The sequence below is a fragment of the Desmodus rotundus genome, chromosome 3 (genome assembly GCF_022682495.2).
Source record: "Desmodus rotundus isolate HL8 chromosome 3, HLdesRot8A.1, whole genome shotgun sequence".
Taxonomy (NCBI): Eukaryota; Metazoa; Chordata; class Mammalia; order Chiroptera; family Phyllostomidae; genus Desmodus; species Desmodus rotundus.
The window spans coordinates 11,500,514-11,527,855 of NC_071389.1; the positions used below are offsets into that span (position 1 = coordinate 11,500,514).

At 46.9% G+C, this 27,342-nt stretch overlaps 1 protein-coding gene and 1 long non-coding RNA gene across 2 annotated transcripts in view; one reads left to right on the top strand and one right to left on the bottom strand.

Annotated features, from left to right (window-relative positions):
• Positions 1-27,342, top strand: part of LOC123479156 (uncharacterized) — a 35,634-nt gene that overhangs the window by 2,378 nt on the left and 5,914 nt on the right. Inside the window, exon 2 of the long non-coding RNA XR_006654693.2 lies at positions 4,943-5,054. This is a non-coding gene — a long non-coding RNA (uncharacterized lncRNA). The remainder of the gene's footprint in view (positions 1-4,942; positions 5,055-27,342) is intronic.
• RNF186 (ring finger protein 186) lies at positions 10,090-12,073 on the bottom strand. The gene has a single exon (XM_024554682.4). It carries the CDS (start codon positions 11,857-11,859, stop codon positions 11,155-11,157), a length of 705 nt encoding a protein of 234 aa, XP_024410450.2. The 5' UTR covers positions 11,860-12,073; the 3' UTR covers positions 10,090-11,154.

The following is a 27,342-nucleotide window of genomic DNA, read 5'->3' on the forward strand; positions in this document are numbered from 1 at the left end:
CCCAGGCATGTGCCCTGACTGGGAATCAAATCAGAAACCCTTTGGTTTGCAGGCCCGAGCTCAATCCATTGAGCTACACCAGCCAGGGCTGATTTCATGTTTTCAAAGGCTCTCCCTGGCTCTTTGTGGAGGCCAGATCGATGGGAATGGACACGGGCAACCAGTGAGGAAGCTGTTGCAATAGCCTGGGCCGTGTAGGGAGCCTACTATGGGCTAGGCAAAATAGAAGTATATCATGGCGGCTTAGGTGCTTGGGCCCTGCCCAGACCTACCCATTTTAGAATTTCTCAGGGGTTTGGAAACCCAGGAACTTATACTTTAACAAGTATACTTTAACAAGTAACAGGTGATTCTGATGAACAATCAGTTTTGGAACAACTAAATGATTGGATTCTATTGTCCCAGAAATTATAAAACTAACCATGAATACTGTTTAGGGAGCATTATCCTTGTGGCTGGCTCTGTGTGCTTTTTATACATGTTTTTTATCATTTAATCCTATGCAGTTTATACTATCATTAGCACATTTCATAGAAGAAGGAACCGCAACTCCGAGAGGTTAAATAACTTGGCCAGGGTCACCACGCTACGACACATCAGAGCCAGGATTTGATCCTAGATCGGGCTGATTCTGCTGTCCTGACCTCTCATAGGTTTAAACATCAATACTGGTTCAAAGACATTTGTATAAGTTGCAGACAATGGATTCCCAGCAGGGGATGGCTCCTTTGCTGTGTCCCACAGGTGTCCATCTTTCTGGGATGTAGGTGGGGTGTGCCTTGACACAAAAAAATTGCTGTTGAATGGAATTGAATTCAGAAATGATTTCACTGAAGGCGGCCCATATCTCTTGGAATTGAATTCAGAAATGATTTCACTGAAGGCGGCCCACATCTCTTCCCATAGAGCATCTTTATGATGCTGTTATGATGAACTTGAGACTGAGTGACTCAGCCGATGTATGGTAGTCACTTCTTCTCTAATGACACGCGGAAATAAACAGTGCTCTGGTGGGGAGGGACTGGACACACCTTAGAGGAAGGACAGGGTAGAGGGTGTTGCAGATGGTCTGTGGTTATCGAGGATGTTGTTACATTACTGAGCAATCTCTTGGGTCCCTAAGGCATCTTTGACCCACAGACTTAACCTCTTTTTGTTAATTGGACCATCAACGGGAATTGGCTATGCTAGGTGGCAGGGGCTGGGGGTCAAAGCCACTTGGGTTGATATTTTCCCCCATTGTTCTTGTGTGCTAGGTAATAATTTTGTAGCCCTCTACCTTATCTCTTATACGGAGACTTGGGTGACGACCTCTACCTGCTTCTTACCTAAGAATGCTTTGCACTTGCCCCTGCTCTCATATGTTCTAATGCAGAGACCCCGATCACTGATGGCATACAAAGTACCTTTAGCTGGTGCATGAACTTGCATTAAATCACTTTGGATCATACATGAGAAAGTTATTCCTTTCAGTCCTTATTCTGTTGAGAACAGTTTGATGCTATTGAACCTTTTATTTTTTAAGGTACACTTTTTATTTGTTTCTTGTAAACTACTAATCAAGGCCATTACTTAACTAATATTTAAACTATTTTTCTCTGTGACTTACAGGTTCACAGACGAGCAAACAAAAAGTGTATATATAAATTTTCTTTTAAAAACAATCATTGATATTTTAACATGTGAAATGACATATATTTAAGGCGCACGAGTTGATGTTTTGAGGTGTGCCCCTCCTGAAGAGGACTGCAATCAAGCTGAATAACTTACTCCATCCCCCCATGTAGTTACCAGTTGGGGGAGGTGTGTGTAGATTCACTTTAATATCATCTTAGCAAATTTTAAGTATGCGAGATACCTGTGGCCACATGCTGTTCATTAGATCTCCGGAACTCATTCATCTTTTTTTAAACAAGATTTTATTTATTTATTTTTGGAGAGGGTAAGTGAAGGAGAGGAACATCAGTGTGTGGTTGCCACTCACGTGCCCCCCCACTGCGGACCTGGTCCGAAACCCAGGCATGTGCCCTGACCGGAAATCAAACCAGCAACACTTTAATTCTCAGGCCCGTGCTCAATCCACTGAGCTACACCAGCCAAGGCCCAGAACTCGTTCATCTTGCATGACTAAAACTTTGTACCCTTTGGCCAATATCTCCTCATTTCTCCCTCCCCTCTCTCCTTAGCTCCTGGCAGCCACCATTCTACTCTCTAGTTCTATGAGTTTGACTATTCTTGACTATTTTAGGTGCCACGCACGAGCGAGATGGTGTAGCATTTGTCTTTCTGGGTCTGGTTCACTTCTTACTACACTGCGCTCCGGGCTCATCAACGCTGTCACAGTGGGAGGATTGCCTTCCTTTCAAAGGCTGCATAATAACCCGTTGTACTCCTCGAAAATTGACCAATAACCCTTTTTAGTGAAGGAAGGCCAGTCTCCAGCTCAGAGGCTTTGGCTGTCTAAAGTGTGAATTAGGATTCAATTATTCTGTCGTTCATTTATTTAACAAACTTTTTATCTTGTCGGGACTTTAGATTGACCAAATCTAAAGTTACCAAAAGGTTACCAAGATTTTACAGAGTTATTATTTTTTTTTTACTTTAAATAATTTTTCACTTTTCAATTACACTTAACATACAATTTTATACTAGTTTCCGGTGTACAGCCCAATGAGTAGACATTATATAACTTGCCAAGTGATCATCTCAATAAATCGGGTACTCATCTGGCACTATACATAGTTATTACAGCATTATCGACTGTATTCCCCGTGCTGTACTTTACATCCTCGTGACTATTCCGTAACTACCAATTTGTGCTTCTTAATCACTTCCTCTATCCCTTCAATCCCCCTCCCCTGTGGCAATTGTCAAAATGTTCTCTGTATCTAAGAGTCTGTTTCTGTTCTGCTTGTTCATTTATTTTGTTTTTAAGATTCCACATATAAGTGTGATCACATGGCATTTGTCTTTCTCTGTCTGACGTATGTCACTCAGCACAGTACCCTCTGGGTCCATCCACATTATTGCAGATGGCAAGATTTCATTCTTTTTTAGGGCTGAGTCATATTCCATTATGTATATGTACCACTCTTTCTTGATCTATTCATGTATCAATAAACACTTAGGTCGCTTCGTATCAGTGACTTTCAACTGGGCGCCACGGCACACTGATGTACCGCGAGACTTTTTAAAACGTGTGACACCTGACTATTGAGTCAGGGGACTGATCTCTTTTCCCTTAGGTTGTCACATAAAAAAGGTCAAGAGACACCACAATAATAACTGGTGTGAATGAATTGAAATTATACATATTTTTTGTCAGATTGGTAAGAAATATTTTTTTGGCATGCCATGGAATTTTAGTGAGTAGTGTCCGTGTGCCATTAGACGAAGAAGGTTGAAGTCACTGTTCCGTACGCTGGCTGTTGCAAATAATGCTTCAGTGAATTATAAGGATGCATGTGTTTTTTTCAGTTGGTGTTTTGGGTTTTTTGGGATAAATACCCAGAAGTGGAATTGTTGGGTCCTTCTTTGTCTCTTGTTATAGCTTTTGTTTGAAAGTGTGTTTTATCTGGTGTAAGTATTGCTATCCCAGCTTTTGCTCATTTGTTTGTTTCCATTTTCATGAAATATCTTTTCCCGTCCCTTTATGTTCAGTCTGTGTGTGGTTTTTGATTTGAAGTGAGTCTCTTGAAGACAGCACGTGTAAGGGTCTTGTTTTGTTATGTATGCAGCCTCCCTGTCTTTTGATTGGAGTGCTTAATCCATTTGCATTTAAAGTAATTGTTGGTATGTATTTATTGCCAATTTATTATTCATATTTTTAAACCTTTTTCTTCTCCCTCTTAAAGAAGACCCTTTAACATTTCTTGTAATATTGGTTCAGTGGTGATGAACTCCTTTAGCTTTTTTTTTTTTTAACCTGGGAGATTTTTCTTGTCTGGGAAGCTCTTTATCTGTCCTTTGATTCTAAATGATAGCTCTGCTGGGTAGAATAATCTTGGTTGTAGGTCCTTGCTTTTTTATCACTTTGAATATTTCTTGCCCATCCCTCCCGGCCTGCAAAGTTTCTGTTGAGAAGCCAGCTGACAGCCTTCTGAGGGCTTCCTTGTATGTAACTACCCGCTTTGCTCTTGCGGCTTTTAAGATCCCTCTTTATCTTTGACCTTTGGCATTTTAATTACGGCGTGTCTTTGTACGGGCCTTTTTGGGTTCATGTTTTTTTAGGACTCTGTGCTTCCTGGACTTGTATGTCTAGTTCCTTCCCCAGGTTAGAAAAGCTTTCTATCATTATTTTTTAACATAGGTTTTCATTTCCTTGCTCTCGCTCTTCTCCCTCCAGCACCCCCATCACACGAATATTGCTACACTTGAAGGTGTCCCAGGGGCTCCTTATATTATCCTCATTTTGGGGTTTTTTTTCTTTTTGCTGTTATGATCGGGTGTTTTCTGCTCCCTTATCTTCCAAATTTCTGATTAGATCCTCTGCTTCATCAGCTCCAATGCTGATTGGCAGTCTTAGTGCGCTTCTTCTGTACACCCTTCGTTGTAGGGCTTCTGTTCGGCTAGATTTCAGGTGGTTCGGAATGATGGTTGGCCTGTACTGTAGTTGTCATTTTGATGTGATTGTGGGAGGATTCGTGTACTGCATTTCCCTACACTGCCATCCCGACTGGAACCCCAAGAATTCTTAATTAAGAACTGTAGATCCTTCACCCTGTTTCCCCAGCGTTAACATCTTTCTTTCTTTCTTTCTTTTTTTTTTTTTAACATCTTGCATAATGATGTTGTATTTGTCAGGACTAAGAAACCAATATGGCACATTTCTACTAACTGAAGTACAGACTTTATTTGCTGTTTTTTCTACTAATGTTTTTTGACCATCCCGGAATCCAACCCAGGATACCACATCGCACTTAGTGTTCTTTATTTTCATCAGGGTGCCTGTTTCTGCTGGGACAGCCGGCCACTGCTGTGAACACCTAACGCTGACCAGCAAAGTGGCTGAAGTCATAACAACGCCGATGATTTATGGAACGTAAAATACAGAGGTATGTGGTTCCAGGGTTGGCCTAATAGCTCGGTGATGTCAGGGAGGACCTACATCCTTCCCATCTTTCATTACCCTTAGCGTGCTGGTTGTGTCCTTCACTGTGTTGTCCTGAGACCCACAGATGGTTCTCTCAGCTGCAAGCACCCTTCAGCAGTTATGTTCAAAATCAGAAAAGGAAAGATAACAATGTCATGTGTTCCCGTCTGACCTCACCTCTGGGCAGAGATGACCTGGGCATCTCTCTCCTGGGCCTGACATCAGAGAAGCCTCGCCACAAGGTCAGGCTGGCTCTCGGGAAGGTTGTGGGTGGGGGTGGAGCAGCTTGCTTGGGCTTGCTGTGGGTCACGGTGGCATTTTTCAGCAACCAGAGGCCTGGACAGCTCCTGTTCAGGAGTATTGATTGCAAGCCACAGAAACCGATTCTGGCTCTCTAAAGAAAAAAGTAAATTAATTGTAGAGAAGAAAGCTGGGTGTTCACTGAATCTACCAGTGGCTCAGAGCTGTGGAGCTCACCTGGTCTGCTGCTACCGCTGCCACTAACACACCTGCATCCCTCCATCTCTAGCCTCAGGTTCATCACTAGCCTCACGTGCTAGGAAAGGTCACGTGACCTGTATCATGTGCCGGCCTCAGGTGAAATGGGAGGTGGGCAGAGGAAGGACCAAGTGCCCCAGGTGGTGTAGTTGGCGCTGTGTGTGGGCTGTAGGTGGAATTCTTCCTTTGACAAGATTAACCGCAGGGCAGTTTTCTTAGAAAAGGAGATGAGGGGCTAATAGGGTGGGGCTTGGAGGGGGGCAACTGAATATAAGACAGTCAAAGGAAAGAAAAGAAGATAAATGTCCACTACAGTTTTGTTCTCTTTGAGCAAACAAGCTCTTATGATGGGTATTCAAGCATCCTGAAAGACACCTTGCCTGCCTCTGGATGCAGACAGGCTACAGGCAGAAGCAGTGTGTGGCAGTGGGAAGTGCAGGTGTAGTTTGGGGTCAGTTGGTTCACATTCTGGTACCTCATTCGCTTGTGACCTTGGTCAAACAAGTGCCTCAGTGCCCTGGGTTTTAACTCTTTAATTTGTGAAATGGGGGTAATAATTCAGTAATTCTCACATGGTTGTTGCAAAGACTAAAGATAATTTAGGAACTGTGGGTTCAGATTCCAACTCCATCTTTCATATTTGGGCACGTTTTTGGTGGGGAGGATATCAGGGCTTCTCTGAACCTTGGTTTCCCATCCACAAAATGGGAACAGTAAGATCTAATCTTCGGAGTCCATCAGACCTGATTTTGAGCTCAACATTGCCTCTCATAGGCTACAAGACTCTGGGTAAGTTCTTTGTCTGAACTTGAAGTAGCCCAGCTAAGGGGCATGGTGTAAGCACAGACACGGGAGAACTACTCTTTTGGTTTCCTAGGGCTGCCATACAAGGCACCACACACCTTGTTGATTAAACAACAGGCATGTATTGGCTCACACAGTATGGAGGCTGGAAGTCCAAGATCAAGGTGTCAGCAGGGTTGGTTCATTCTGAGAACTCTGGGAGCATCTATTTTAAGCCTTTCTCCCAGCTTCCGGTGGCTTGCTGGTCACTGTTGGCCTTCCTTGGCTGCTGTTGCATCAATCTGGTCCCTTCATTGTCATGTGACACTGAAGTCACATTGTCTTCCCTCTGTCTCTGGGTCCAAATTTCCCATTTTTATAAGGACATCATTTCCCCCTTTTTACAAGGACATACTGTTCTGGGCCCACCCTAATGACTTCATTTTAACTCATCTCTGTAAAAACCCAATTTGCAAATGAGACCGCAACCTGAGGTTAGGGCTTCGACCTGTCTTCTTTTGGGCAGGGGGACACAATTTAACCCATAACAGGTGCTTTTCACATACTAGTTTTCTTTCCTCATCAAAGTTCCTTGTCAAATAAATGAAACACCCTACTCAGTGCTTGGAACAGAGCAGATGCTCGATCAGTATTCGTTGAATAAATAAATGCATGGACGGATCCTAGGTTTCATGGTGTTCTGAGTTCCTCAGAGTTCTCTACTGACCCAGGAAATATTGCCCCTTTTAAACAGTGATCTCAAGATCTTCCGACAAGAATATAAAGTTCATAAAAATAGCTCCAGGCTTCAAGAGTGGGTATCTGATTTCTCTTTGAATGTGCTCTTTGCTGTTTCTGAGAAATTGCAGGAACATTTTTCATTCCTGGAAAGGCTTTCCTTTGCCACGGACAAAGAATTAATTGTTCTAGCAAAGGCTGACAGACTTCTTCCAGTCATCTGCAAAGAGGTTCTGACAATGGACAGGGACTGGAAAATAATGTGGAGGTGGGTAATGGGGACAGGTAGGCTCCCACAACCCTCTGTCCCAGACACCTGCTAAGTCAGGAAGCTATAACCAAATGAAGGAATGATATTTCTTCTTAATTCTTCACCCTTCTGGCCAGGCAGACCACATACCTTGAATGCTTATGATGGACCAAAAATGTTCCTTCAGATGAAGCAAAGTGACTCAAAGTCCACACTCTATAGAGTCAGACTTCTGTGGTCTACCCTTGACCCCACCACTGCCTCACTGTGGGATCTGCAGCAAGGAAGTGGACCTCTCTGTGCCTCAGCATTCCTGTTTGCAATTCGGGGGTAATGATAGTGCCTACCTTATAGCACACATGGTACCATGTAATATACTTCGCACGGTGCATTCCAATCATGGTAGCCATTATTGTTTTATTATATTTTGCTGATGACACTGCTGATGCTGAGGCTGGTCTTGGGAGAGGTGAATTCCAGTGGCCAGGTTTTAATAACCTTCCTTATCAGTAAGGTTGAATAAAATAAGGGGAGTCTGTTCTCATTGTTCCTGTTAGGACTTTCTAAAACTCAACCCAGCTCCCTCTCCTTATCTTTTCGTTTTTCTGCTTTACCTCCTTATGACCCTAAGTGCTCAGTCATGGGCTATTTCCTGAACTCCCCCAGCAACCCTCTGAAGTATGGATTATAAGCTCTGTCTCATGGGTAAGGAACCTGAGGCTCAGAGAGGTAAAGTGACTTCTAAGTGGTGACACGAGACTTCGAACCAGATATGCTTTTCTCCAAGGGCACAGATTAGGGAGATGTGTCTGATCGGGATGAAATTTGCTCCACTCCCCACCCCCCACAATTATTCTTCATCCTTCGGACCTCCCCTCACAACCTAAGCACAAAGCTCTCCACAAGACTGGCCTGTCCTGGACCATGCTCCGCTTTGGACTGGCTTGTCCACCCCATCATCAAGGCCAGCTCCCCGCTGACTCTCACACTGAACAGGCCCCAAGAAACCCATTCCCCAAAGGGGTCAATGATGGATGATAAAGCCAACCTGTTAGGAGACAGGATTCTTGGCCAGAAGTGCTTTGAATTAATTGTCAGGGAGACCTGGGAGGTGTGTTACATCCTCCTCTACTTTACAGTGAGCAAATTAAGGCTCAGGGAAGTTCTGTAAATGGTCACATGCTGGGTCACAACTGAGCTTTGAACCTTGGCCTGCCTCTCTGGTCACTTCCACTCATACCCATTTTCAATGCTGCCTGTTTCCTCTGCTCCCCTGCTGGGCAGCCTGGGCTGCTATGAGCCTCTGGTGCTCTCTGTTCCCACACTGCAAGGGGCCAGGAGGTCTTTGGGACCAGCTGGGCTTCGAGGGTCATGGTGATGGCAGTGTCAGGACATCTTTACTCAGGGGGATGGGGGCCCACTGGTTGGGGACCATGTGACAAGAGAGCTCCCTGCAGGAGAGGCTGGGCCTGGGTGGTAAACATCTGTAGAAGAACCATCTCGTTTGTATCATTGTCTTTTCTTTCTCTTTAGCACAGACAACAGGTTCTGGAATTCGCTGGCTTCTCTGAGTACCTGACCACTGGGCTTTGGGGGCTCCTGAGCTTAGTTTTCTGCTCTCCCTCACAGGCCCACAGGTGGCGACCAGCTTCCTGGTGGTTGAGGAACTGCACGCAAAGTATGCGGCATGATGGGGCAGAGAGAGCCCTGGATTAATGCCCCAGCGAAAGTGGCCGGCTGTGCAACCTGAGGCAGATGAATTTACCTCTCTGATCCTCAGTCTCCCCATCGGCAAATGGTCTCTACCGAGTAGGTTGTTATTTAAGGTAGTTTTGCAGGGCTTGGCACTGCAAAAACTAGATAAACATGCAGCCACCATTATGAAGGTAGAAACAGTGTTGTCATTAATCTTGGTAAAGGTTTTCTTGTTGGTGGAGGGTCCAAGAACTAGATGAAACGGGAGTGGTCGTAAGTGGGGAGAGAACATTCTTTCCCTTTCCTATTGGCTCCCACCCCAAAACCACATGCCCGAGGCCAGCTCAGGAAATGCCAAGCAGTTCTTGCCACTTCCTCATCCTGGGGGGACGGGGTGTTCTTCAGGCCCACTGGGCCTTGGCTTGACGGTGTGTGCGATGCACACCCACGTACACTCACACGTTCTCTCTCAGCACTGGGAGTCAACGAGACCCATAGTGTGGGGTCACAGAGCGACCCCAAGAGACCTTATAAGAAAAAAAGAAGGCCTCCAGATGTCCAGGACAGCTAATCGCATCCTTTCGTAACATTTTGACTTTTCTCCGTGTGGGGCCACAGGGAATGTGGCCCGTGCGTGCCCATTGTTTGGGGTCCCAGTGTGCCCTCAGCTCTGGGCTGCAGGGGTGTGAGGAACATTCCAGGTCTACGAGCTCATTGCGGGGGACATGGGGCTCTGAGAGGCGAGATTTTGTTCCGAACACAGGGCCAACCCCGTGCGCCAGTGGCAGAGCTCTCGCCCCTCTCCCCGACAAAGGTGAGGTCTCCATAATGGGTCTCCAGGAGGAAGAGGGGGAGGCAGGGCAATGGGTCGTGCTCAGTGGGTCTTTCTGAGGTTCCAATTATGGGGCCTTTGGAAGGAAATAACGTCTGCTTTCACCCTCCACTCCCCTGCACCCCATGGGTCCCCCTGGCTGAGGCTTGACCTGGATGACTATAAAAGGTCTTTCCCTCCAGCAGAAGCCTCCTCTAGGTTACGGAGCAGAAATGACTGAGAAAAGATACCAAAGCCTTTCTGATGACTGACTCTCAGGGCGAGGCGGGAAATGTGGGGTTATTGGAGAGGACTGTTGCATTTACCAGGCTTCTTATCTTTATGGCAAAAGCTCAAAAAGGAATCGAGATACAATAATAAAGAAAGCAGCACCCAAAAGATTTGGTTCTGGGGTGTGGGACTGCACATCAGGTGGGCAGCTGGGCCGTGCTGGGGGAGCCCTTGTAACTGCAGATTCTCTGTTAAGTCAGCGCCTGATGACAGGGAGCTGGGAAATCCTGGTGGGCATGCTGGGGGAAATTCCAAGACTCACCTGCATCCCCTCCACCCTCCCCAGCTCTGCAAACTAAATGTGGGGCTCCCCCGGCAGCATCAGAAGTACCACTTCTTCACACAGGTTCTCTCTCCCTCCATTCTTAGGGAAGAGAAGGGTGGGGCGACTCGGTGGAAGACCCGAATGGCTGGGACTTTTGGCAAGGTCGGGTAGGCACCAGAACGGCTGCATTGGTGGGGGGTGGGGTGGGGGAGAGGGACGGAGCACAGGAGGGCTTCCCATGGGCTCTGCCTTCCCAGGAAGGAAAACATGTAGCAGCCAGAAATATGAACAAACTCCACCAAACACAAAAACCCAATCCAAAACCAAGCAATAAAATAAAACCAGCTACATAAGTTGAAAATAAACAAAGAGGAGTTTCTGGCTCTATTCACTTTTCAGTAATGTTACTATTGCAATACTTTCATCAAGGCATAGAAAGAACAACCCAGAGCATCGGAATAAGAGGAACAGGGGGTCCTCCCTTGCAGCATTCAAGTCATTTGTGCCTCCTCTCCACCCCAAACAGTTCAGCTGCGCCATACCTGGGGCAGGCATAAGTCTATCGCCCAAGCACGTGGATCTAGACCTAAGAGAGCCATTCCAGCTTTAGGAATGGCATTTCTGACTGGCATTTCTTTTGCTGCGGGAGCCAGTCTTACTTCGTAGCCCCTTACCCTGCCCACTGTGGGAATGACGGGGCTGCAGAGGCAAAAGGTGCTGTGGGTGCCTGGTCAGGCAATGGAAGAGATCTCGCTGTGTTTCTGCTGGCTGCAGAAGAGAGTCCTGGGGGAGGGCCAGCAGCTGCCCTGGCTGCTGGGGTGACAGCAGAAGAGGCTGGACATCAGCAGGGCCAGGGCGATGATGAAGGTGAGCGCCCACTGCATGACGCCGGGGTAGATGAAGGGCATGATGAGGACGATGAGCAAGGACAGTAGGAGCAGGTGAGCCACCAGGCGCCGTGCTGCCATGCGGTTGACACTCGCCACGTCCTGCCCATCCTCTCCTGTCAAACTGGGGTGCCCTGCTGTCAAGGTGACAGGATTCGCCGGCACCTGAGGACAGAACTGCATCTCTGGGCTCGGCCGGGCTAGCCGCCCCACCACAGCCTCCTGGTCGCGCAGGCTGCAGATGAGGCCCCCGGGGACGGCAGTGGCCTTGCGGCACACTGGGCAGGGGACAGACCAGGTGTTGTCCTGCACACACAGCAGGAGCTTCAGGCAGACGGCACAGAAGGAGTGCTGGCAACCCAGCAGCTTGGGCGGTCGGGCACAGCTGTAGGGCTCCCGGCACACCAGGCACTCCATGTCGTGATCCACGAACCCCCCGTGACCCCCAGCAGGGCCCGCGGGGTTGGTGGTGGTGGCTCCCGAGGAGATGGGCTGGGGCTGATGCGGGGCTGGCTGCTGTGGAACCTCAATGCAGGCCATTCTGGGCATGGGAGCCAGCGGGACGTGGCAGCTTAGGGCACGGGCATGGACGAGGTGCTGCTGGAACACAGATGTAGTCTGACCTTGGTGAGGTGGGGCGTGTGCAGCCTCCTTTTCCTTCTTGTTAGGTGCCTGGTGACAGCAGCCGTCGGGCACCACTCTCCCAGGGTGGCTCAGCTTGTCTCTGGGCTTGTGTTGTCCCTTCGGTCATTATTATTTCTTTTTTGGAGTTAATCAGTAACGAGCAGGCCTGGAGACTTTGAATTACCTGATAGAAGGGCCAAAGTGGGCAGGGCCAGTGAGTGAATCAGAACTTTCCTTTGGGGCCCGGCGCCTCAGCAGTGCCTTCGGACCGTGACTTGTGAGCTCGGGATGCATTAGCAACTCCGCCACCACCAGCAGCCCACCGCTGGGGCCTTTGAACATGCAGATCTCTAGCCCCCGAGCCCAGAGGCCGACCCAGCAGGGCTGGACGGGATCTGAGAACCTGCACAGTGAACAAACACTGTCATTCTAACATAGGCGGATTGGGGGACCCCACTTTGAGAAACACTGCCATAGGTGGTCTCAGATGAAACTTTTCGGATGTCAGGATCGGTGGGGAAAAAGTTTGTGCTTCGAACACATTTGTAAGCAGGTGGCCCGTGAAAAAGAGATGGGAAAGTATTCTGAGTAGGAGGGGCGGGGGAAGCCCAGCCGAACCACCTGTTTACGGTTACTGATTCCCGAGCTTCTCATCGGTATTGGCTGTGCTCTTCACATACGTAATAACAGCTACCATTAGTCGTGTGCTAGGCGCACCACATAAGTAATAAGGACAGTTGCCACTTACTTGGCCTACTCTGCGGAAGCCCTGTGCTAGGGGGCCCTATCCATGGTCCCCTAGAATCATGGGGCCATGCTATAAGGAGGCACCGGGGGCCTGGAAGCAAAAAGCAGGCCAGGGTCAGGGCGGGCCTGCTGGCTGCCTGCCAAGGGGCCTTCCATGGGGCAGGAATCTACCAGCGTCCAAGGTCGGATTCCCAGCTGCGTGGATCCAGGAATTTAATCTCATCAGTTTGTGTGGAGGCAATTAGCTGCCAGGAAGGTGACTCAAGCTAACAGGACTAATACGGGACTGACGGATAGAAGCAGCACAGTGGGTAAGAGAAAACAGTGTCTGTCCTGGCCGGATAAAGCATCATCTTGATACCCCAAGTTTGCGGGCTTGAACCTGGTCAGGACACATATAAGAATCAACCAATGAATGTATAAATGAGTGGAACAACAAATTGATGTTCTCTCTTTCTCTCCCTGTCACTCCTTCCTGTTACCTTGACCTAAACATCAGAGGTGGGTAGGGTGGGGAAATCCACTCCCTCAAACAATTGCCTCACTCAGGCCACGCTAAACCCAGGACATGCTGAGCATTCCTTTGCTGCTCAGGCCACCTGTTGAGACCCACAGAGTCCAACTCCGCTGATCTAGCTTTCCACCCCCCTGCTCAGGGGCAAGCAGTGCCCTCTGGCTGCCCCCTCCCCTGGGCCCTCGGTCTCTGAAGTCCAATCCCCCACTGGACCCCCACCATGGCATCTCTTCTCCTTAGCCTTCAGGTAACACTCAGTTATTTCTTTCCATTCTGTTTTCCCCAGAGCAGGCTGAAGGGGACCTCAGATCGAGTGCTGGGCCTCCTTTTTGTCCCCATGCCAAGCATCCATTTTTCCTTCTACAGTGGCCCGTGTGTTCCCTTTGGGCAATCACTGCTCCCCACTGTCATTCTGTGTGGTTCCCAGCTCTGTGGTGGGGGGTGGGGCGGTGATGTGAGTCAGGGCAGACCAATCAGCATATTCCACCCTCTGGCTGTAGCAATTGGTTCAGACATAAACATGTGATCTAAGCCAAGCCAATGAGATTCAATTCTGGGACTTATGTTGGAACTACTGAGAAATTTCCCTGCTTGATTTCCAAACTAGAGGACAGAACTCTGGAGCTGCCAGGACCACTGCATGCAAAGGCACTGCCCAAGAACAAGGTCAGCACACATACACACACACAAAAACAATGAGAACAGTCAGAAAAGGCCTAATGACATTGCTTGAATGCCTAGATCCAGCCATGCCTGAAGCCAGAGACCTCTATCTTTGGCTTTCTAAGTTCTATTAATCTAAAAATGCACCCCAATTTTGATTCTTAAGCCAGTGGAAGTTGGATTTCTGTCCCTTGCAAAGGAAACAGTAACACAGCAATAAATGAAGAAGCCATAGGGTCAGACACAGACCAATCAGCCTGTGCATGGTTAAGGGTGAACTAATGCCTGTGTGTCCCCGTGCTAAAAGAGACTCTGCTTCTTTTCTCTGCTTTGACTGGCACTATATAATGCCCCTTTCTGTTTGCTAGGTCCTAGGAAGGATTGAGGAGAGGAGGAGAAACAATTTGTTGAGCTGCACTCACTTATACTGAGAAGTAGAAATTCAGGTGGACAATGCTGGGTTGGCAGCTGGGCCAGCGTTCCCCCTTCCAGCAGCCAGCTTTACTGGAAGCCAGCGTATCAGGCAGGTAGCTGGGTGAGGTTGAAATCAGACCAAGGGCCGTTATTTGGGCTTCCTGTCTAAAGAATAACCATTTGAAACTTTTGGAAAAACAATTAAGAAAATATATTGATTAGAATCATCCAAATATTGCAGAAATATATTCAGTAGAATGTGATCGTTTCTTTGAGAATGTTCTATTCCTGAGAAATGATGGCTTTTAACAGTGTGGTCCTTTGTGTGGCCGCCATCCTACCATCTTGGCTTGGGAACCACTTTGTGTCTTAAAGGTGCCTTGGCTTAACTATAACCTGCACTGGCTTTACAGGTGGATATATGGCTCCTGTCACTTTGAGAGCTGGGTGACCTGAGGTGAGTCATTTCCATTTCGTTGAGGCTCAGTTTTAAAATGTGGTAACATAGAAACCTAACACTATAGGAAATTACGGGGGATGACTTAACTCCCCACCTCCATCCAAACCTGCTCAGGCGAGCCTCAGTAATTTATGCACCTGGCTTTGTAAGTGACCTTGATGTAATCCATCCCTTCCAGGAACAGAGGAGATAAGACTCTTTTGTGATTGTTCATCCAGTGCTTCTTAAAGAGCAGTGAATGTGGGCCTGGGGCACAGTCTGAAGCAGGTCTGTCCCGGGGGAGTACAAAGTGTCTCTGGAGCCTTAAAATGTTGAATTCATTTAGATGTCTCATTCTGGTCTGGATTATATTTGTGCTTGCTGTAACATTAGAATTCAAAAACTTAGAGTCCTTCCAAATCTCCAAATAAAACATGTTTGTTTTTTAATCTCTGTACAAATACACGCTCATTAATTCCCAGTAAAATTCTTTTCCTTTGAAATGCAGTTTCTTTCATCCGGAGACTTCAAATACCCCAGGGGTTATAAGCAGTGTGAGAAGCACAGCCTCAAGATGGGTTAGAATTTCACACCTAGCTGCTACTGGGGAAACTGGAGTCAGTTCTCTCGAGATGGACCACCTCGGCCTGGGCTGGTAGCCACAGATCCGAGCCCTACAAAGACACTTTTGATCTGAGATTAGGTCCTGCATCAAGTTCATTGGGAAAGGAATGAGGGTGCAGAGATGCCATAAGGTCAAACCATTGGATCCACGCCTGGCCTCTCTCTGATCGGGGCCAACCCACCCTCACACCACACTCCAGTGGCTTCAGAGAGTCCTGTCCTAGCTGAACGCCCATCTCTCTCTGATCCCCTCTTTCCCTGGGGGCTGGCTGATGTCCCATTCTCCTCTTACTCCGGAAGTCCTACCTCTGTGCTCCTCAGACCCCAGCTGGCTGCACCTCCACCCCCTCAAAGCACCTATGTCTCTGAGCACGGATTGGTGGGCAGACAGAGGAAGGGGATTTGGAACCAAAATGACAACAACAGCACAAGGAAGTTCAAGTAGGAAGGTCGGGGGGTTGGGGGAGGATGATGCGAGAGAGAAGGTGGCTCACATACTCACTGCAGGAAACTGGAAGCTGCATTTTGTTTTCTTTTTCTGCTTTTTAAGAATAATTATCTAAAAGAATCTATGTTTACTGTTAAAAAAGAAAGCAAAGAATTACTGATGATCATACAGAAAAAGGCACCCGTGATCAGCAGTCTCACTGCTCCCAGAGAGCCAGTTCTAACTTTGGTATGTTCCCTTTAGATGCCTTTCTTTGTATGCTTACACACAAAAATGTTTTCTTCCATTTATATTTAGGCAATGTGTCATTTTACTTGATAAGTTGTCATACATCCCTTTTGCATACTAATAAATATACTTCAAGTCATTTGTGGAGGTCGTCCTGTCATATGAAAGTACTGCATTTCAGCTAATCAGTTCCTGTGAGGGGAATGTGGAGGTTTTTTCCATTTTCCACTGGTATTATTAGTCCCATGACCAGCACCCTGGGACATGTGCTTTTCATGTCTTGCCCTTTCAAAGCTGCGATCTCTGTGTTATCTTCTCTATCTGCCTCTTTGGCTCAGAGCATCTGGTGGTTCAGGTCCCAAGTCTGAATCTCGGCCGAGTTTTGTATGAACTTGATTTAAGGCATGGAATTTGGAAACTATCGTCAGTGAACAATAGATGAAATCACCTTTGTCCGACTCAGAATTATCAAAGCACATCTCCTCCTGAGGTTATAGAAACCCGATGAGAACGCCCACAGCCCACATGTTTTTGAATTCAGACTGATGCTAGGATCTCTCTAGACCTGTGCCCCACGGCTACCTCTAAACCAACCTTCCTGCCCCTATATCATTGGCCAGCTCTCCTTCAGACTTCAACTTGAAACTCATCCTCGACCTACTTCTGACTATCTTCTGGGACACATCTAACATGTCTTTGAGACTCCACTCTCTTAACTGCTCCTCTACTCCATGCAGCCAAGCCAGTGCACAAAGGGAATCCCAACTGTGCACCTGACCCAGGCTCTAGGGGAGCACACCTGGCCCCCACTTGGTGGAGAGGGAGCATCTCACAGCTTGTGAGAGGGTCATCAGAGGGTCGCCTTTTATAATGTCTTTCCCATGCCCTCTAGTTCTTGGGACTAAGTGTGAGTGAGTCCTGGAGAAGAGGAGCTTGAGGAAGAGGTGTTTTTATTTCATCGTGACAGTATCAGAAGACTGGAAGTCTGGGCCATGTCCGAGTCATTGACTTAACCCATTGGATGGCCAACTCTATCAAATGCCTGATCGAGGGAACTTTTATTTGGAGGAGTTCGGCTTAGCCGTTCCTCTAGGTCAGCGATTTTCAACCAGTGTGCCACAAGAATTTTTAAAACATGCAATACCTGACTATTTACTCAGGGACACTGCCTCTTTTCCCTTAGATTGTTGAATAACAAATGACCACAGCCAACACAACAATAGCTGTCCAGTGTGAATGAATTAAAATTACACCTTTTTTCTTGTCAGACTGGCAAAAAATATATTTTTGGTGTCCTACAGAAGAATTTTAGTAATTAGTTTATGTGTGCCATGAGATGAAAATGGTTGAAAATCCCTATTCTAGATCATCTGTGGTCCATGCATCTGAAATGAGGTCTCTTGTGAGCTTCTAACAGACACTCCTGAAAAAATGGGGTGGGTGGAGAGGAGAGTGCCATCAAATTGGAAAGTCACACAGACATTAGGGTGTTAAAAGCTCTTGGACATTTTGAAATTAAAAAACCAGCTTGATTTTGTTAATTCCAATTTTATCTCAAACTTATCTCCCTGTGAAACCGTTGTTTCTTTTGGAACAATTATTAATGCTGCGTTATTAAAGCATTAATTATTAATGCTCTGAGGTTTTGAGAGTTTGGGAAATGCTGTTGAGTCAGGCTAAATCGTTAGAAACTTGCATTTGAATTACTTTCTAGAGGTTCTCAAGGATGGTACTTTGAGTTTATTTTGTTGGCTTTCTTCAAAGGATACTCTAAGAAAGAGGCTTATGACACTACATAATTGACTCCCCTGTTTTTGCTTTGGCTACTAGGAAGCTCGATGTTAGCAACTGAAATATCACATTTGGCATGTGGTGCTATAGTCCATCTTCTTAGTCTGTTCTTCTTATTCTGTGTGGCTTACCTAGTCCTTGTATATATTTTCTGTGAATTATTCTAAAACAGTGTGGAAAGAGGAGATGTACAAAAAAAAAAGAAGACATAAAATGAAGGAAAAATGATAGAGGAAGAATTGGTAAACATAGGACAGAAGGCAGGGGTGGGGGTGCAGAGTGTGGGCGTGTAGCTTGGCATCCTCCTGCCCCCTCCGACTCATGCAGTCCTGGGTACTAGTGGCTTGGAGACCTGCGCCTGTCTCAGAACACCTCTCCACTGCCTACGGTGCACCACATCCCAGGAAGCACAGACCTGGGGTCTGGACGACTGGACCATGTGAAAATTAATCCTCCAGAGCATGGCCTGTGACCCATTAAACTACTCTGCCAGGTGCTTAGCCCAAGGTCAGGAGGCTGTCAAACCAGCCTTGCTTTTCTCTCATGATGCCCAGCCCTGGCCTTTGCAGAGCCCCCTGGGAGGAGGACAGGGGACCAGAAAAAATGGAGGTCCCAGGCACTTGGGTGGGAAGGCTGTGTATGAGCAGACTGGCTGGTCCAACAGACCTGTGTTCCAATCTCAGTTGTGTGTCCTTGAGCAACCAACTCAATGTCTCTGATTCTCGGTTTCCTCATCTGCCTAACGGAGATCAAAACAGGGTCTGCGCCAGGACTGTCTGGGTTATAAGAGTCAGGCAACTCGACTCAAGCGTGCAGAGCTCACAAGTAAAGGAGGGGAGCTTTTCCTTAAAAGCATAAAGGAAAATCTTTAGTTCCCTGAAATGGTTTTTACTGTGTCTGTAAAGAGGTCTGACCAAAAACAAAGTCTTCTTTCCTTTTTAATCCTTAGACTTTTTCTTAAAGAAAGTGAACACACTCTGGAATGCGTGTGGGACTCTGCTTCTCACACTTCCTCCACTCTACTCCATCAGAGACCAACTCCCAATCCTTTGCTGAAATCCCTTGCCTTGTAGTCTGTTATTCTCCATCTTTTCCTTCCTTACACATTCAGGGGTTTCGTGAGCTTTGAGGGTGGCACAGATGCCCGAGTGCTCTGCCAGGTGCATTTCAGAGATATCTGCTCCCTGCTTGGTTGCCAGGACACAAGAGTCATGTCATATCTGAGCTTAGCTCATTGCAATTGCTCAGAGGGCATCTGCAGGAAGAGTACTGTGTCTAGAAGTATCCAGGTTGGGTTCATGTGTGAGCTGAGCAATCAGAAGGGGCAGCAAAGGATCACAGGCCCGAGCCTGGACTCAGCCGCTGCCATGGAGCTGCCCGGATGGAGGCAGTGCCCGCTGAAGGCCATGGCCCTCCCCCCCAGAGTTCTGCTATTTGCCCACTGTCTTGGATCTTGGCAGGAAGCAAGCCTACAGCTTACGTCTCCACAAATTCTTCTCTGTGTGTGTCCCCCACCTCCCTCCCAAGATAGGTCATTTTATAATTTGAAATCAAGGGAACAGCTATAAAAAGGGGGTTGAAAAACATGGGAAATTTCATGAGAAATGACCGAGAAGTCCAGAGGTCATCTGGCTTGAGTGATGCCTTGCCCACGTGCCTCTCACCAGAGTTAGCAGTTGTTGCCTGCTATCATGGATCAGTCATTTAGTGTCCCCAACACACCTCGGAGATAGATATCGTTTCTGCTCTGCGATGGGAAAACTAGGTCACAGGGAGTTCAGGTGGCGTCACATGTCTAGTGAGCAGTGGCCTGGACACCACCCAAGGGTGTCTGGCTCCTGAACCAGCACTCCAGCCGCTACACCGCACTGAGTGAGCTTCCTCCTTTGCTGGCCAGGTCTGGATGTGAACATGTGCCCTCAGGGGCAGCGAGGGAGTCCAGAGCACCCCGTCCACCCTACGCACAGCACTCCCGCCTCACCACCAGGTCTGCCTTGAGTCCTCGCTCTCAGCTCATGAGGCCCTTTATCTCAGTGTCACCAATATCCACCAGGACCCCAGACTCCCAGGTCACCTCTTGTCTCGGGCTTGCCAATCTCCAAAGGGCTCTACCATGCTCTAGTCTGTCTCCTTCTTGCATTCCTCCCCGACTCCAAAAAGCTTCTGCTGTTTGCTCTGGATGTCGTGGTCAGTGATCAGCAAAACCCCCCTGTCCTGACTTCTCCCCTGGAAATGCCCTTCACCCAAATGCCCAGGAACCTGGCCCCCGCTTGGGACACTGTTGCCTTTCCTGCCCTCTCAAGCAGTGGCTGTTTTTCCTCCCACAACCCTGGCATTGCTGGGCGTTGAGGTGGGGCAGGTGTCCTCCTTGCTATAGAAACTCCTCTCTCTCCTTCATCCTAAAACCTCCTAACTTTGAACCTGCACTCATGTCATCATCGCATTGGACGTTCTACCGCCTTGTTTTCCGCTGACGTCTGAATCATTCCTCCGCATTTCCCAGTCATCTGGGCTCCTGGTTCACGGTTGCATTTTTTCCCCTGACTCCAGTCAGAATTTGTGGTGATGCAATATACGTGCAGGTGTTCCTTCCAAGCCTGAGGCTTCGGTTCCCTGACCAGCCCTCTTCCTGTGATCTTGACCTCCACCCAACCTCAGGCTCTCACTCCTTTGACCATGTTTTATTTTTGCCAATAAGTCACAGTGTCAATTTCATGCATTTAAATCTCTACCTACCTCCCCCTGTCTTTCCAGCTCACTACCTTTGTATCCAGACTCCGATGATCTCTGGACATTGCAACCTCCAGCTCTCCTATCAGCATTTCACAGCCCCTCATCCCTTCGTGTCTTCACCCCTTTCTTCCCCAGCTACAATTCCATTGCAATTGGAATGGAATAATTGGTCAATTATTGCAATCACTTGACTCCTTGATGAAATCTAATTCTATACCTGTTCTCTGCCTGTGCCAGTAAAGCTGCACAAGGTTGGAGAGAAAAACACACAACCACGCTGACCTTGATCTTCCCCAATGGGGCTTTCATGCTGCCAGGCATGGACCTGCTTTGTCCTTAGTCTATTCATTCCCTTCTCTCTAGAATGGCTAGTTGGTATCCTCTGCTCTCCCCTCAAACCCTCACCTTCTCCCTATTCTTTTTTTCAACTGCCAACCTTGCTGCCCATTTATTGAGACATTAAAACCATCAAAGAGAACTTCCTTAATCTCCCCCTCCCCTTCTGCCCACCTACCAGCATCAGCCTCCACCTTCTCTGCCTCCCCTCGTGTTTCCATAGGTGAATTTCTGTGCTTCCAGCTAAAGCCAACTCCCCCACTTGTGAGCCAGATCCATTCCCTTGGGTCTGGTCAAGGACATTGCACAGGACATTCTCTCCTCTCTTACCTGCAACATCACTTCTTTTGCTCTCTTCTGGATCATTCCTGATAGCACAAAACCATCTATTGTTTTTCTTATCTTAAAAAACCAAACTTATCTTGATTCTACCTCCCCAGCCAGCTGCCATCCTATTTGTTTAGTCTTCTTGGGTGACTCTTCCTTGAAAGAGTCATCTATAGTCTCTGTCCCTCGTTCTTTTTCTCTTTCTTCCCAATGTTTTATTATATAAAAAAAATTTTAATATCATACAGTTAAAGAAGTTTATGGTGAAACCTGTATATCCATCACCTAGATTCTACTGTGAATATTCTAGTATGTTTGATTTAGCACGTATCTAACCATTTGTCCATTGCTCTGTCCATCCACCAATCCACCTAATTTTTTATGTGTTTCAGAGTAAATTACAGTTATCGGTATGGATCCCTCTAAATACTTTAGTATGCATATTATTACTTTATAATACTGGTTTACAGTTTTTTCTTTTGTAGAAAAATTCACGTTCCACCAATGACTTCCATGATGCTAAATCCAATGGGCAATCCTTAGTTTTTAATTTACTTACTTAGCACAGGCAACCTTAGGCCTGGCTGATCACTCCCTCCTTTATTTGGCTCCTAGACACTTTTTTTTTTTTTTAATCTCACTAGCCAATGCTCAGTCTTCTTTGTTAATCTTCCTTATCTCCCTGATCCATTCCTGTTGGAGGGCCCCAGGGCCCAGGCCTTGGTTTTCTTCCGTTCTCCATCTACACTCACTTCCTTGGGAATCTCGTCCATCTCACGGTTTATACATCACCCAGATGCGGACAACTCCCGAATTTGTCTCCGGCTCTGAAGCTGACTTCCAAATTCCGCATTTGCCTATTCAACTGCCTTCACCACTCTTTGGATGCCTCGCTGACATCTCCAGCTTAGCATGTCTAACCCTGCACTCCTGCTTCCCTACCCCCATCCCGCCCCAATACCCAATCTACCTGCATTTTCCTCCATTTCCTCCATTTTGCCCACCTAACTTTCCTCCATTTTTTTTCAGTTGATGAGAACTCCATCTATCAAATTACTCAGAGAAAACTACTCAGGAGAGTTTGTCCTCGACTCTCCTTTACTTCACACTTCATATCCAGTTGGTCAGAATCTAATTAGCTCCATCTGCAAACTATATCCCAAATCTAACCACTTGGCTCCACTGCCGCCTTGTCTGAGCCATCACTGCCCTGCCCTGGGAGCCTGGCAGTAGCCTCCATAGGTCCTCCTGCTCCCACCCTTGCCCTACATGCTCTCAACACACCAGCCACAGTAACCCTTTAAAAATGGAAGTCACCTCGTGTCATTTCTTTTCTCAAAACCCTGCAGTGACTCCCAGCTCACTCTGAAAACGAGCCAAAGCCCTCACAATGGCCTTCAAGACTCTCAGCGAGCAGGCCCTGTTATCTCTCTGACCTTCTACTGCTCTCTTCCTTCTCACCAAACTTCAGCACACTGCATTGCAATTCAAATTCAGGGCCTTTGTTCTAGCTGTTTCCCCTGCCTGGAATTCTCTTCCCTCAGATATCCACTTGCCCTTTAAGTCTTTGTTGAAATGTCGTCAACTCAATGAAGCCTATCTATCCGGACTGGCCTATTTATTACAACAGACCTCCCCTCCACCTCTGCTCCTCACTCTTCTCGTCCTGCTTTTGAATGTACTATAATATATAATTGGTGAGTTTATCGTGCTGACTGCTGATTGTGTATTCCTTGCCCCACTTGGATGTCTGGTTGACATCTCGAACTCAGTGTGTCCACACTAAACTCTTGTTCCCCTCCTTCAACTGCCACAAAACCTGCTCTATCTGTAGCTTTCCCAGAGGGCAGGTATCTTTGTGTCTGGTTCGCTCATGTGTCCCAAATGCCCAGAACAAACCTGGGTACCTAGTGGCCCTTAATAAATATTTGTTGATGAACAACTATCTATAGCTATATGTGCTTCCGTGTTAAGTCATATTTTTGTTCAGCTGTTGAATAACCATTACCCTCCCTGTCCTTTTTCCTTGCTGACAAAATGCCAAATTACAAGGCATAAAATAAGACAGAAGTTGTACCAGGCTGCTGGGGCTGCCATAACAGAATACTACATACCGGGTGGCTTAAACAGCAGAGATTTCTTTTCTCAGAGTTCTGGAGGCTAGAAGGCCAAGATCAATGTATCATTAAGAGTAGTTTCTGGTGAGGCTTCTCTTCTTGGCTTGCAGATGGCCACCTTTTCACTGTGTCTTCATATCTAATTTCCTCTCTGCCCATGCAGGGAGAGGGGTCTCTGGTGTCTTTTCCTCTCCTCATGGGGACGCAGTCCTATAGGACTAGGGGCTCACCTATGACTTCATTTAACCTCAGTTACCCACCTAAAGGTCCTATCTCTAAATACACTCACATTGGGGGTTCGAGCTTCAAGATATGAATTTCAAGGGAACACAGTTGAGTCCGTAACATAGATTTATTTTTCTATCCCAAGGAGTCTCGGTTGGTGATCTGGGGCTGATATGGCATACCACAGTGTCAGGGAGGCCTGTCTTCTTTCTCTGCCTTAAGTGGTCCCCATCCCCAAGTTCACCTCAACTACTCGATGGCTACTCAGGTCTACCTTCCAGCTTGCAGAAAGGAGAAAAGGGACAGAGAAGATCCTTGGCTTCCTCCCTTTGGACACTTTCCAGAAGTTGCATGGATCAATGCCTCTTATTATCTCATTGGTCAGAGTTAATCACAGAGTTAATCCCAGCTCTAAGGGCGGGTAGAACATGTAGTATTTACTTGGGCAGCCATGTGCCCAGTTAAAACTGAGGGTTCTTTTACTATCACTTGCAGAAACTTCATCTAACTAATAAAGCCTTGGCTAGCATGTAACCTTAGAATAATTACTTCAGCTTTTTGAGCCTCTCTTATAAGAGAAACTAGTCCGTGTTGGACACATGGTTTGTTCATTTGTCCTACAAATGTACATTGAGCACCAACGAGGACGCAGCTCGCGGGACAGGTATTGAGGACACAGCGGTGAACAGCACGGGCGCAGTCTCTGCTCTTTGCGTCCACAAACAATTCGGGCAATAAGGAGAGTTCAAACAGAGTGACCGGCTCGGGAGTGACTGGATGGATTGTATTTAGACTGGGTGGTCAGGAAGCAACAGTTACTCTGACATCTGAATGATCTCAAAGTGTTCAATCAAATAAGAGCCATTGTTTTTAGTTATTATAATGGAAAAGGAACAGAATTACCTGGAGTCCCTTCCTGGGTCTGGTCCTGGCCCTACCCTCACTTGTTCTGTGACCTTGAGCAAGTCACTTAGATGCTCTGATTCTTTGTTTTCTTGTTTTAAAAAGAAAATGCGCCCCCCCTTCCTTCTCTTCCTGAATGATTTAGTCCTAAAACCATTAGTGGGACAGAGCAAGGCAGGTGTCTGCGCTGGTCGGATGGGTGGCATGGGGAGCTGCAGTGACCTACAGTGGGACGGAAAGGTGCTGACACACGAGCTCAGCCTGGCAGTGAGAATCGGAGGTCCGCTGTGTGAGGTGTGACCTGCTGGGTGTCCTCAGAGCCCTCAGACATCACTGGTGGGAAAGTAAAATTATGCAGACGCTTTGGAAATTATTTTGGCAGCTCGTCAACAAGTAAAACAGAACAACCACACGACGGCAATTGCACTCTCAAGTGTGTACTCGAGAGAACTGAAAACCTGGCCACATAAAAACTTGTCAATGAATGCTGACAGCAGTATTATTCACAATAGCCAAAAAAGTGGAAGAAGCCAGATGGCCATTAAGTGATGAACAGACAGACGAAATGCGCTACATCCATACACTGGCATATTATTCAGCTATAAAAATGAATGGGCTCCGGCTGGTGTGGCTCAGTGGACTGAATGCTGGCCTGTGGACTAAAAGGTTGCTGGTTCGATCCCCAGTCAGGACACATGCCTGAGCTGCAGGCTGGGTCCCTAGTTGGGGACATGCGAGAGGCAACTAATTGATATTTTTCTCTCACATAGATGTTTCTCTCCCTGTTTTTCTCCCTTCCCTCCCTCTCTCTAAAAATAAATAACAGTTTAAAAGATAATAAAAAAGAATGAGGTAATGACGCATGCTGCAACACCGATAAACCTTGAAAACACCGTGCTGAATTAAGGAGGCAGACAGGCAAGGTCACATTTTGTTCGATCCCATTGATAATATCCAAAATAAGCAACGATGTAGCGTCGGAAAGTAGATCAGTGGTTAGACGAGGGACGGAGGCATGAGGGGTCTGGGGAGTGACTCGTCTAGAGTTGCTTTTTGGAACAATGAAAATGTCCTGGAATTAGATCACGTCGACGGTTGCACACCCTTGTGAATATCTTAAAAATCAATGCTAGCACGTTCCACTGCTGCATTTTATGGCATGTGAACGATGGCTCAATTTCAAAATAGGACCTGAGTTTTCACTGTTGGAGAAGGAAGATACAAGTATAGGAAGGGAGAGAACTAGAATACATTCTGAGGTTTAAAGTGGAATTAGAGGCCAGGTGTGAATTCATGGCTTGAGAGAGAGAGAGACAGAGAGAGAGAGAGATTTAAATGTGCCGGTGTGTGTGCATTCCTTTTCCTTGTCCACTGAAAATACCTGGGAGAAGGGACATCCTCATGCAGTGAGTACAACTAACAACCCAGATTTTGGTTTCTAAATACCATTCCCCACTTGAGGACTCCATTAGGAGTCCAAGGAAGCAGGTTGCCTCGGAGGAAGGGCCGATTCCCGGGTTGGAGTGGAGACGCTGCGAGGCGAGTCTGGAACACTACCTTGTGTTAGAAAGTAAGGCAGAGCTCAAAGGACACTGTCCAAATCAGGGCCATGTGGGTAACAAAATAAGCAGTGATAGTAATCGATTCAAATTCATTAAATAAAGTGGGAAACCATGAGTCCATATAGATATAAATCAACAATAGCATAGATAAAAAATGTCATAAACAATATTTACACAGAGGTCCTCCTCACAGTACTTACTCATTACACAGAAAAAAAGAATGACCCCACGGTGGAAAAGCCTGGCAGACACCCCCTGGACGAAGAGATAAATAATGAGCGTCGTCAATCACGGGACAGATCTAAACAAATCTCCAACTGACAGGGCGCCGTGAGAACTCAGCACTGTTTCTATCGTATTACTGCCGAGGAAGCAAAGCCTAAGCAGAATCATGAGGAGACAGTTAAACCCACACCAAGGGACATCCCTTAAAATAACCACCTGTGCTCTCCAATAATGCCTAGGTCACGCGAGTCGGGGGACAGCTGAGGCACTGTTCTGGATTTCAGGGGCCTAAGGAGGCTTGCCAGCTAAATGCAACATGCGATTCTGAACTGGGTCTTTTTGATATCAAGGACGTTGTCGGGACCATCGGGGAAACTTGCGTGGGGTGTCTGGATTAGTTGGTGTTGATTGCCGGATTTAAAAAAAATAGTTTTAATGTGGCCGCTTGTGGGGGGTGATGTCTGTGTTTGTGGGAAACACATGCCATAGTATTGGGGGACGGTACATCCGACTGGCAACTCATTCCCAAACGACTCAGGAAAAGGTCTTTGTCAGAGGCGTGCTGGAGCACACTCTGCTCCCACCTTTCCCGCTCGCGTTCAGTAGCATCGTATCGGTGGACGGAAATGGTGGGTGGCATTGTTGACACCATGGAAATCGGCAAATGTTACAACTCAGGCCTTTTCGGCCCTGGAGAGCCAATTGTTGAATAGTTACTGGCACACCATTCTCTCTATCATCTTTCCAACTTTTTTTGAAATTTTTGATTCTTTGAAAAAATTATTAAATTAAAAAAAGAAAAGATTTAGTAACAAGTTAGTGTTTCAGACTCTCCCTTGAACAAGTCTTGCTGTACATATGTGAAGAGCATTTGTACAGTGCTTTATAGTTAGCAGAAGTATAGTTCTGTACTTCCACTTAGTGTTCTTCACAACCCTGTGAAGTAGAAGTTATCATACCCCTTGTAGAGACAAGTAAATTGAGGCTCGCATAAGTTATGGTCTTAAATTTTAGGACCAGTGGCTTTTTGTATTCATCTCTGTATCCTTGTTGCCTGACCTACCCTTTGGCATAATTGCTCTATAAGTGATGGAGGAAGGTCTCCAGCTAGA

What these genes read in the sequence shown, in the direction of transcription:
- RNF186 (XM_024554682.4), bottom strand. Translation starts at nt 11,859, where the DNA reads ATGCCCAGAATGGCCTGCATTGAGGTTCCACAGCAGCCAGCCCCGCAT.